This window comes from Pleurodeles waltl, chromosome 4_1 (assembly GCF_031143425.1).
Source record: "Pleurodeles waltl isolate 20211129_DDA chromosome 4_1, aPleWal1.hap1.20221129, whole genome shotgun sequence".
NCBI lineage: Eukaryota > Metazoa > Chordata > Amphibia > Caudata > Salamandridae > Pleurodeles > Pleurodeles waltl.
In genome coordinates this window covers 198,003,874-198,015,917 of record NC_090442.1, presented here as the reverse complement: position 1 = coordinate 198,015,917, position 12,044 = coordinate 198,003,874, and the positions used below count along the sequence as shown (strand labels likewise).

The 12,044-nt window shown below is 42.8% G+C and overlaps 1 protein-coding gene across 8 annotated transcripts in view; it reads left to right on the top strand.

The window, feature by feature from the left end:
• The window catches only part of ERC1 (ELKS/RAB6-interacting/CAST family member 1), a 1,341,708-nt gene that overhangs the window by 351,779 nt on the left and 977,885 nt on the right, over positions 1–12,044 (top strand). For all 8 annotated transcript variants that reach the window (XR_011202236.1, XM_069228108.1, XM_069228104.1 and 5 more), the window contains one exon: positions 11,150–11,317. Coding sequence is in view for 7 of the 8 variants with exons in the window: in XM_069228108.1 (XP_069084209.1) it covers positions 11,150–11,317 (168 nt within the window). In the remaining variant the exon portion in view is untranslated. The remainder of the gene's footprint in view (positions 1–11,149; positions 11,318–12,044) is intronic.

The window sequence follows — 12,044 nt, the reverse complement described above, 5'->3', positions numbered from 1 at the left end:
CAGGAGGCGGAAACAGAGAAATAATGCTGAGGAGACTTGAATCCATAATGATTGTATGCATTGGGACTGAACACCCTTGGGGTTTGAACGCTGATACAGAACTTCATGTCAATCAATAACATTAGCCCCATTCGAGGAAATCTCATTGTTTTGGGATTCTATTAGAGTACGCTCCCCCTTTGGAGTATAGTTACATTTCCTCAAACTTTTCCTGACAAACGTTTAATGGTTTGATCAAAAGAACCCATATTTACATGTCTGTTTGCTCTATTCTCATGTTTATTAGAATGTGATTCAGCACAATTGTCATACAAAAGTACAGTGTTTTAAACTGGCACTTGCACTTTAGGGTGACCCTGGTAATTTTCACACTGATATATATTTATATGTAGAAATTACATTTCTTCTTGTACTTTACTAAATTAGAGAAGTATAGTGGATATATAGAATGTGTGAAATACTAGGATACTATGTATGTGGATAAACCCTAATACCCAATGCACTTTGTGAATGCTCCAAATACATGAGTACCTGCAGGAGATGTGTTCAAGGTACGTAATAGTAAATATTACACAAAAAGATCTTCTGCACTTTAGAACCTACTTGTACCATATTATAGACATATAATGTTGATGTAGTGCACACAATTTGATGACTTTCTAATGCAGATTTGCACTTAATTTAGACACCTTGCAAGTGTTAAATATCTTTCCAAATAGGTAAGCAGTCGCAGGAGATGTGCTCAAGGTGTGTAATAGACAGTATTACACAGTATTTGACGTTGCACTTTAAGAACTCACCTGCACACTTGGACTTTATGATAGACAGATATGTTGATGTATTGCACGTAGTCTGATGCACTTTAAGGAATCTTGATGCAAATTAATAATTTTTTTATCTAAATGTGTTCCAGATGTGGCATAGAATGCATGTCACAGATATCAGTGTGTCTTAAGAGCTCTTTATGCAGATCTGCTGTGGTCAGGCCTTGCGGCCAGTCCCCTATTACCAGCCAGAGAGTTTTCCTAGATTTGATGGGTGATACGCTTAGAATGAGATATTTTAGGAAAAATTGAAAAAAAAAATGCTTTTGTCAATTAAAAAGGGTGAGATCACCTTTCAGTATGTACCTTAAACATTTGGAGTTGAAAAGAAATTCAAGCTGGGAAATGACCACAGACACACCTCTACTAGTACCCTCAACCTTCAGTGTGGGTTGGGAGCTGTCAGTTGTGTTGTGCTGGCTCCCCCCTCCCGTATTAATTTCATGTTTTGCCGGGGAGGTGGTGGCCGCACGTCCTGACTCGCCCCACCCTGCCTTAATTTATTAACATTTGGCCCTGGGGAGGTGGCAGTCCCCCAGGCGCGGGGGTGGCACACTGACACCCCAATCATAATTAATAACCAGTGCCCACGGGAGATGGTGGTCCCTGGGGCTTTAATAAGCCCTAGTAGGGGGGCCTCGTGCGACTCCCCTTTTATTCTACGGCAATGCTGCCATGACCTGGCCCATCCAGGGGCAAAAATAAAAGCAAGTGTAGAGACAGCTTTAAGGAAGAAAAATTGCAGCAAAATTTGTGAATACTGGCAATTTTTGTCACTTTTTTATTTTTTATTCTTTTTTAGCCTTGGCGGGGGCCTGTCCCTAGGGGACTCATGCACCAAGGCTAGTTGGTTAAAGGTACCCTATCCCCTCATGTTTTTAACGTTTATTTTTCAGACTTGTCTCAAAATGGGTGCCAACACTTCCTGGTTGAAGGGTTGGTAGTCAATCAGAGCTCTGTAGATCTCTTCAGCCCTTTACAAACGTAAAGCATTTACCAATAATAACAAAGGATTTTTGAAAGGCAAGCCCATGAATGAGTGATAGTGATGGGCGTGCTGTGGGGGTGGTTAAAAGCACAGATTACAACAGGCCAGAAGGTTTGCGCGCCCAACCTAAAAACTCTTTTTCAATGGAAACATGGTCCTAACTATAACTACCGACTGGCAATTGCCAGTAGCTTTTATATTTCAGTGGCAATGTGACATTTTAAACTCAGCCCACCAAAATTGCCCAGTTATAGTTCTCAGATAAATAGCATTTCTACCACAGGGCTGGAGCAGCTTTTTTTATTTTTAGGTATTTATTTCTTTATTTTGCTCCCATCAGGGAGGTAAACAGAAGTCTGCTTCAACCAGGTGGGGGCATTTTTAAAGCTCTCTCTGAGTGAGAGCAGATATGCCTACCCTGCCCACACTCCTGCAGGAAGGGAAGGCATGTCTGGCCCTTCCCAGCAGGAGCTTTAAAAATGCTCCTGCCGGGTGGGAGCTGACATATGTTTTCCTGCCTGCGCTAATGCTGGCAGGAAAACTACGATTTCCCCAAGGAGTGGGCTCTCCAGATCAGTGTGTGTGACCCAGCACAGGGACATAGGGTCCCCAAGGACTGAGTAAGGCTCATGGACGGTGGTTCCACTGCCCCCTCCCCTTATTAGTGTCATGTGGCCCTAGGGGATGTGGTCCTCAGGACTGAGTCCCGAGACCTAAGATGACGGCCACCACATCCTTGTTGATGAGATGACAGCCAGTCCTATCTCAGCTTGAGATCTTTTGACTCACAGATCCTCTGTGGCATAAGCTATACAAAGTTTTTGAGCATTAATTGCTCAAAGACTACTGAATGGATTTACAGCAAATCACAAAAAGCACTCTTTCTGTTCCGAGATCTATCTTTCTGCCTAATTTGATGTAAATCCATTCAGCTGTTTGGCTGTCGCTGCGTCTAAAGTTGCTATAGAAAACGTTTTGGTACCACCCTTTTTCTCTGCCCCTGATTGATGGATCAGACCCAAACTTCCCATGCATAAACTAGTCAAAAAGTAGCACTTGTTTGGAAAGTGTCAAAGATTTGTCAGATGGCCTCAAAGTTTTTAGCAACACAAAAAAGCATTTCCTGTGGAAACACGATCCTACCTATAACTCCCCACGGCAACCGCCACTGGAACATATGGTGGTGTGTATGTATGTAACTATATGTTTGTATGCCTCTGTGTGTGTTTATATGTGTGTGTGTGTGTGTGTGTGTGTATACATCCACTGAAAAAAACAAAGGTTATGGGGTCGTTACGCTTAGGTTCACATTTTACTCACACAACCATAGAAATCCAGCAGTTATAATTATGGTTATCTCAGTTAACTATAACTTGTGCCCTATGATAACTTTAACTCACACCCCTGCCATGCACAGTTTTCTCCTCAATAATTTTGCTGTTGATATTATCAATGAAGTTACCAAAGATGTCATGAGTAATGTAATATGTGGAGTAATCAGCCCTGTATGGGTGGGTACCTTAGGGCACAGGTTATAGTTACTGCCAGCCCCCTATAAGCACAGAATGCCGCGCACGGCCAAAGAGGGTTGGCCACAGGGACTAGCCACATTTGGCAGCCAACCCTCCGCCACACAATGCCTTACAAAAGAAAAGAGGGCATGGTGGGCATACTCTGACCCCCAAGACTTGATGCTGTGTTTGTTACAAATATGTCCCTCTGGGGTGCCAGGTACTGGGGGCATGAGGTAATAAAATAATAAAGGGGTGGGGCGATGAGGCCCACCTCCTGTACACTCTTTGAGCCCCCGGACCACATTAGTCCAAGATCCTCGGGCCTAATAAGGCACTCGGAGCGGCTGCAGCCCTCTCCCCTTCTATTTACATTTTGTTCATGCGGGACCTAATTAAACTCAGGAAGGGGGGCTGTACTCACCCTCCCTTTATTATTTGGTATCATGTGATGGGGTCCCTAGGGCCTAATAAGGCTTGGGGAGGGCAAGATGCATGCCCCTTCCTCTTTTAATTTAACTAAGCCCTGTGTCATGGGGTCCCTGGGGCCCAAAAAAGCTCAGAGAGAGGGGCTGCATGCTCCCTCCACTTTTTAATTGGCTTTGGCCCCAGGGGATGGGGCACATTGAGCCTGATAAGGCCCGGAGAGGAGGGCTGTGCCATGCTGTCCCTTTTCAAACAAAAGATCCTGTAGGATGCGCTCCATGGGGTCTATGGAGGGTTTGCATGCGCCCTCCGCTTACATTTTGTTTTGGTGATGGGACCCCAGGGCCCAAGAAGATGTGGGGAGGGGGCCTGCATACCCTTCTCCCCTGTTTAATTGTATTTGGCCCCAGGGGAGAGGGTACCCAGGGCCTTTGGAGGCTTGGGGAGGAGGCCACAGATGTCCCCCCTCCTCTTTGTATTGGAGCCGACATTGGGGGATGGGGTCCCCCGCAGCAACTTAATGGTTGGGGAGGGGGCTGCATACCACCCTCTCCTCAATATATATGTTTTGGCCAAAGGGAGTGGGATCTCTGGGGCCTGAAAGCCAACCTTACACTGTGCAGGCCGAAGACTGTGCTTTTAGTGGGGTATGCAACATGCTTGGGGTTTGCTACACAACTTTGGTGGCAGGCCTATCCCTGTGGTCAACCCCCTGCTGCGCACTGCCAAAAGAAGAGCACGGAGTGCGGTTGGCTGCCTGCTGGGAGTTGTAAGCAGGGCCTTACTGCAAGACCGACTCTGAGGCTAACCTCATGCCATGCATGACCAAAGACTGCGTGCGATGTGGGGTTGGCTGCCTCTGTTTGGAGATCTGCTGCCAACCCCACGTCCTGCTCGACAGAAGACCGTGTGCAGCGTGGTGATGGCTGCCTCCTGGTGGGGTGACCATGTGCTGAAATTAGTAAAAAGAGCACACTTCAGGGACTTCGTGCCTTTGGAGCTGTCCACAGCACCTGGGCACTGCTGTAATGGATGGCTCCAACATGTCCTCAGCATCCAAGACGTTAAAAGTTGGAAAGCGCATTGCATGTGCAGGAACAATACAGAAACACTTATAAAATAAGAAAAAAATTATGTGTTGCAAAAAAAAAACGAGGAAGAACACAAACAAAGAATATCACACATTCTTGGTACATGATCAGGGAGGAGCTAACACAAAGGAAGTGAAGCCTAAATGAGCTAAGCAATTAACAGATTGCAAAAGAAAGTGTCAACGAGAACAAATAATGGAATGCTGAGGGCAGAGTTAAGCCCACTGAATTGTAAACAGCACATCCCCCAGCACATGGCTTGAGCTGTGCAGGCGAGACCTAAAAAAAAAAGGATGAAGATGACCATGTTTACTCACAATAGGTTCTACAAGTTATTCTGCCCAACCTTGCTTCATCTATTGGAACAAGCACAAATAACTTTGCAATTCAGACTGGATCTTCCTCCATAGTGGCGTACTGTATCAACCACGACAGCCTTCAATTGCTAAATTAGACTGCTTGATTTCTGAATAACAATCATGGTCAACGAGGCTGCTCCTTGACTTCATGGGCATTTTAAATGAGGTTTAGCTTCAGTACTTTGTACACCATCACATGGAAGAGGTTCTGCATGTGGTCTTTGTAGAAACATTTTGACCAGAATAGTCTGCAGTTTTCCTTTTTATTAAAAATAACGTCATCTGGCAACCAGTATCATTTACAGAAATGCCTCGTCTTTTTTCACTCATCCTGATATTTAGTAAAAGGTTTCCCCTCTGCCTCCTACTTCTTTACCCCTTTTTTCAGTGTACTACATGAGAAGTTAATGTAGTCAGTTCAAAAAGGTACGGCCCTTTTTACACCTACAAACAAATCCCTCAAACTGGCCTGGCCCTTCCCCCTATCCCTGATACGGAGAGTGTCAGTATTATGAGGCGCACCCTCAGAAGTGAGGAATTACTGGGCGGTCTGTAATTCTTCACCTGATTACACTGGTTATCTCCATGTCTATGCAGTATTTCACCATGACATTTTCTCTCCATTCAGCAGTTAAAATGCCTTGGTTGCATGCACTAGGGGCCACTGTGTTCAATTGGACCTTGTAGGTCCGATGCGCCAGAAGCTATCATTGCTGGCCTCAGTGTAATTAATAGATGATTGTTTTTTATGGCCTTAGTGGCCAAAGCAGCAGCCCAGAGTATAAGCAAGGAACAGGTTGTATGTTACCACAAACCTTGTACTATATTCCACATTGTGTCTCTGTGAGTTGTCAACTTTTCATTTGAAAGCAATTTTGGACCCCCCCCCCCCCCCACTGTTGTTTTTCTATACCAGCTATATACAGTAATACTCTTCTACCTCCTTTCTGGTAAATGAAGAGCCTCTGAAGTTTCTCCAAAAAGCATGAAAATGTAAATTTTCACAACACACCTGGTAAAGAAACCTGATCTGTAGCTGTACCCTTCTACAAGCAATGTCATAAAATCCTTTGTGTGTCTGAGTGGTACACAAATATATTTCTAACATAATTTAGTCTTCCCACTGATGAGCATCAGGAAAACGATTATTGCAAGAATGGTATGACGCTTTCTTTATGGTTGACATGGAGAATGTTCTCAAAAATAGAAACAGGAATGAGCACCATAAAGAGACTGAAGACATAAGGTATGGATATAACACCACCAATGAATGTGTTTTCTCGTCTTCAAAGCCTACACTAGTACTTGACACCTACACATTCTTTATGCAAAACTAAATGAAACTTTCTGATTTTGCTGTGCAAGACCTAACTTGGAACCCTATTAACTACTGAAAGTTCACTCCACAAAACGGGTAGGAAGTGGATGGTCAGGAATCTTACCGAAGATAAGTAACTTTCTTGATGAATACTTATAACCACGGAACCCACATATTGTGACTCAGAACAAAAGCACCTCGAAGGAGATGGGTCTTAGGAGTAAACTTTACACCAGGAAGTCCTGGAGAAACAAGCAGACAAAATGACCCTTTCTGCAGACTTGAGAATCAATATATTAGTAGAGTCTGGAGAAAGTATGGACACATGCCCATGCTGCTGCTTTGCAGCTGTCCAAAACTTGGACACCCCAAGGTAAAATGGTGTTTTTGCTTTTTGGCCTGGTGAAATATGGATTTAGGTCATCAAGAGGGTACTTTTGGTCAAGTACTATCCATTAGGGCATGGTTTTCCAGCAGGGACTTCTCTTCCCTTCTTCACACTGCTTAATAAACAGCTGATCATAGGTCCTATGAATGTAGAAACTAAGAACACACATCAAGAAGGTCAATACTAAATTATGGTCCCTCTGTGGCATAATAAACGGGACAAGGGGAAACATATGCACAAGCCCCTTTAAGAAATGCATCACAGTGAGTAACTTGAATACATAGGACTGATCAGGTAAATGAAGGAAAGCTGAAAGGACGGACAAAAATGAATACCAGCAAAGCCTTTCCCAGCTAACAGCATAACTAGAACATCCGACTGCTTCGCCTGTAGAAGGTCAGCTTGCTTTCCTCATACCATGTGACAAATTCTACCCAAGGTCTTAAATAAATGGATTTTGTAGGACAGTAATAAGCCAAAATGACATCAACCACTTGTGGTGACAGATCAAAGCCTCTCAGCTGGTTCTGCTCAATCCCCATGCATGGCTATGTGGATTGTGGAGGTTCAGATGGAATACTCTGCCCTATTGCTGATATAGCAGACCCTCCCAACAAGCGGGTCGAAGCTCAGAGCAAATAGGTTCATACGTTTGGAGTACCAAACCCTTTGTGCCAAAGTCTGAGGAAATCAGAATGAACTGTGCTCTATGCTGTCTGTCTTTCTTGGGATCAGCTGCAGAGGTGGTAAGGTGTAGAATAGTCTGGGGTCCCACCTAAGATCAAACTCATCTTCAGGGAACCTCAGGGAGCAAACTCCAGAGCACTGCAGGCAGGACAGTGTGTATTTTTAGATGTGGGAATAGATCTTCTAAAAGAGCTCCCCACCAAGTTAAGAGATCCTAAACCGCCACCACCAGTGCAGACACCATTTGTTGTTGGCATGATGGAAGCCTATTCAGTTAGTCTGTCTTTGTGTTAATGGATACTGCAAGGTGATTGACAGATAGGGAAATCCTGTGAAGGGCTGACCACTGTCAAAACATCAGAGCCTCCAAACAAAGAACACATGATCCCACACATGCTTGCTGCTGTACCACACTGCAGTCTTGTTCTCTATCCGATCCTTTTCTACCTTTCCCATGGTGGAGGGCAGAGAGGCCTTTGCCCCAGTCGAACACCCCACAGCTCCTGAAAATTGATATGATGGAGCTGTTCCACCACAGACCAGAGGCCTCTGATCAGTTGCTGCCCCTTCAAGCAGCCCAGGAATAATGCATCCATTATCTCTGTGAGCCCCGGATGTGGAAAGGAGAACAACCTCACTCAAGTCAGATTGTTGTGCCGCCCAGCACTGAAGCTCCTGCGCAACTTCATCAAAAATGCGGCCGTTGTCTGATAGGTGTTATCAGTGTTGGGCCAGTTCGGAGTCCAAGGCTCCCTGGACTGCGTAACAGCAGGACGTACCAAGCCACTAGACCCAAAAGTCTTTACCACCCAGGCTGGAAAAGAGGCTTTTTCTCAAACATTGGGATCGTAACCTGAAAGGACCACTGGCGTGAAGTAAAATAACTCCAGCTGGGAGGGGAATATTGAATCCTGGTTTAACAGTTTGCTGGAGGGAAAACTGTAGTGGTTTTTAGCTGTGGCACCACCAGGAGAGAAAGATGGCTGCTGCATCTGCTTTTTTCCATGATCTTGACTATAGCCCCAGGTTTTGATGCCTCAAAAGCTAAACGTAGTCTTATGGTTACAAGACTTGTAACTTGCGTTCTTAAAATTGGAAGCCTGAGGAAACAAAACAGGCTGCCAGGGGTATATAGAGAAATTGTATAGGATGGGCACCAGGCTGAGCCCCCGAAGCATTGTAAAAGTTGCCTTGACCAACTGAAAAGAGAACATTGCCAAACAGGTTGAGTATAGTTGAAGTTATCAAAAGTGACTATCTGGTTCAAGTGTTTTAATTCACTAACACTGTTTGTATCAGCTGCCTTGCACTGTTGTCTCCGAAGCACAACAACACAGTGCTTTTCTCTGTTCGGGGGAGCCCGCCTTGAAAAGAGTCAAAAACATTTTGATTCCCCGTAATGCAGGGTTGAAAAACGTGCACGTTATTTGGTATTGTAGAAGAGCTTGTTCATGACAGTCGCTGTCCTCTTTTAATATCCACCTTCAATTGATCAGTAGCAAATGAGCTTAAGACTTACATTGAGCATGTTACCACTATAATGTGCTCTTTATCTTTAAGGAGTAGTTTTGAATTGGCATCTACCAAGGGCAATGGATTATAGTTATTCAGAGGTCCGAGAGGAGACTTTCAACATCTGGATCTGGGATTCTGGACTATTTCGGCGGTAGTTAAATTGCAATAATTTCTTAAGATGCACCTTCAGGAGTGGTTTGCAAAGTATAAGGCACACACTTGTCTCCCTCAGGACCAGTAATTGAGTGCAGTGTTCTTGACTTAGTTGTATATAAACTGCCCCTTCAGTGTCAATCATGAGTAGGTGTTAAAGATCAGCAGCTTCTTTGTAAAGACCACTGCTTGCGTCTACATAGAGGTCTGTGTTATTCACGAAAGTGTTCTACTTTCTTCTCAACATCACTGACATTGATTGTTGTGGCAAAGCATGGAGCGTATTGCCTCTTGGACTTGCTAAAAATACAGAAGTTTGAAACTGTTTTTTTATAATAGGATTTAGTACATGTTGCACAAAGATACACAGCCAATCAGGGCACACCCGGTAAAGGTACCTTACAGACATTAGTCAACATCAAGCATTTGACTATTTGTAGATATTGACTAATGCAATCAGCTAGTGAAGCATAACAACAGTTTGTCATGTACACTCGTTATTCTATCTTTTCTTAAGGCCTTGCAGTTACAGCGAAGGTACACCAAGTTCAGCTAGATGCCAGAAGGCCACTGCAAGTTCTGCAGGCTCCTATTGTTTTCGACAAAGAAATGAGATGAATTTCACAGTAGCAAAAATAATACCTGTCACTGAAAGCTTTTCTCAAAACTGCCCGGCGTAATTCTTAAAGATGAAGAGGATTAATAAGAAGGGTATCATGAGAAGCTGAATAAAATGATAAACTAGGGAACAGCAGCTCTTCGTGCCTAACACTGCTGCAGTAATTGAAAAGAATGGTATAGGCTGTTAAGAGAGGTCTACTTTAAAGATCGTATTTGCTACTTCACTGTAATATTGTATTACAGTAGATTTGTAATGGCACAGTGCCTGCTGACGTTGTAAAAGGTAAGCACTGAGCCTAATTATAAGTACCAAATAACTAGATTTTCAGCTTCCTTCAATGCTATTTTACCAAAACCTTTTCCAAAGATATTTCCAAAATTACAGACCTGCCTGAAGATATTATATTGGCTTTATTACTTTTGTAAGAGAGTTTTTTCTTACTCTGTTTCCTTAACAAGATATTTTTTTCAGGTGGCAGAATTTTACCTGGATAATTTGGTTTGTTAGCAGTTTAATATAATGGTAACAAGTTTTCCACGTTTAACTACAAGTTCCAAGTTAAGCTATAAATAGTATTGGGGTAACTCATTTACAGTTAATTTCAACGAATATTAATTATGGAGCATTTGTACCATTCAGTTTATGTATATGTGGTAAATAAAGCGAAGACGCTGATAACATTTCACCAACCCAAACATGTTCTTCTTCCCAGAGACCTAAGGTTTGTTTAGTGAAGGATGATACAAGTTTGCATTCTATCTCTAAATTGAAATCACCATCATAATTAAATAACTAGGAGCAAGATTATGTGCAAACCTATTCTGATAGCATATTAGCATGCTCTTATACCAAGAAATAAGGACACTGCCAGGATGTAAACTTCTGAAAGCACAGGTGACCATATAAATATTTGATATCAGCTAAGCGATGTTGTGGATGCAGCTCCCTGTGTAAATGTAAAGAACTATGGTGAGCGCGACCTCCTGGTCCTTAAGGACTTGGGAATGTTGTCTCAGTTACGGTATTACTTCACGAACAGCCTGTCTCACCTTTCCTCTGCTTGGAGAGTTCTCAAAACAACACTCTAAATGGAGTACGTCAAAAGTTCTAAATTATTGTAGTTGAAGCACTTGTGTAGAGGAAATGATAGCTGTTTGGAAAATTGACAGATTATAGGTTGTGTGTAAATGACTGAGTCAAATGCCTTTTAAAATGTTTTTGAAGTATCTGATCTTCGCGTTTGTGTGGTGTTTCGGTTTCTCTCCAGATTGGTCAAGTTAAACAAGAACTTTCGCGGAAGGATACAGAACTTCTGGCGTTGCAGACAAAGCTTGAGACCCTCACTAACCAGTTCTCAGACAGCAAGCAGCATATTGAGGTGCTGAAGGAATCCCTCACAGCCAAAGAGCAGAGAGCTGCCATTCTGCAGACTGAGGTGAAGGAACAACTTATGTTATTTTCCTTTCAATTAAAATGTTGTACAGCACATGAGAGGATTGATTTAATTCCTCTTTTATTACTTTATTACCTCTAAACGGATTATACCACTTTGTGGTTTGTGTGTGTAGTTTTTTTCTGAGTCCTGTTGTTAAATTAAAAATGACTTGTTTATCAGTTTCCTTATTGTGGACACAACAGTTGAATCAGAATCTACTATTGACAAATTCCACCTGCACGAAGTGTGGTGAAATGCCTATAAACAATAAAACACTTATTTTCTTCTTGTAAGTAGTCCAAGTTAAGAAAACAATTTTTGGGACGAGATACCTTTGCCTACAGATGAGACAGCAGTCCTTATTGCAATGACGCATTGGTTAGTAAGTCACCCTGGAAGGATAATAACAGAATGGAAGAGATTGGAGAATTTGGGGGGAGGGAAAGTGTATGGATACCAAGTCGACAAGATTAGGTCGCTGTGTCCACCAAAGACAGAACTTGGGTATTTTTAGAGGGTTATGGGATAACATTTCCTACATTTATAGTAACCCAGAGACATGTTAAAGACCCTTGACAGAAAAAATTGAATTTCCCAAATAGATGTTTTTTTCCTTATACAGTATGCTTTGTTTTGGAACCCCATAATATGTTATTTATAATGCTCTTTCCTTTGTGCAAAAGTGCCTTTTTACCGCTTACTTGTTCATGTTCTATTGTGTAAGTGT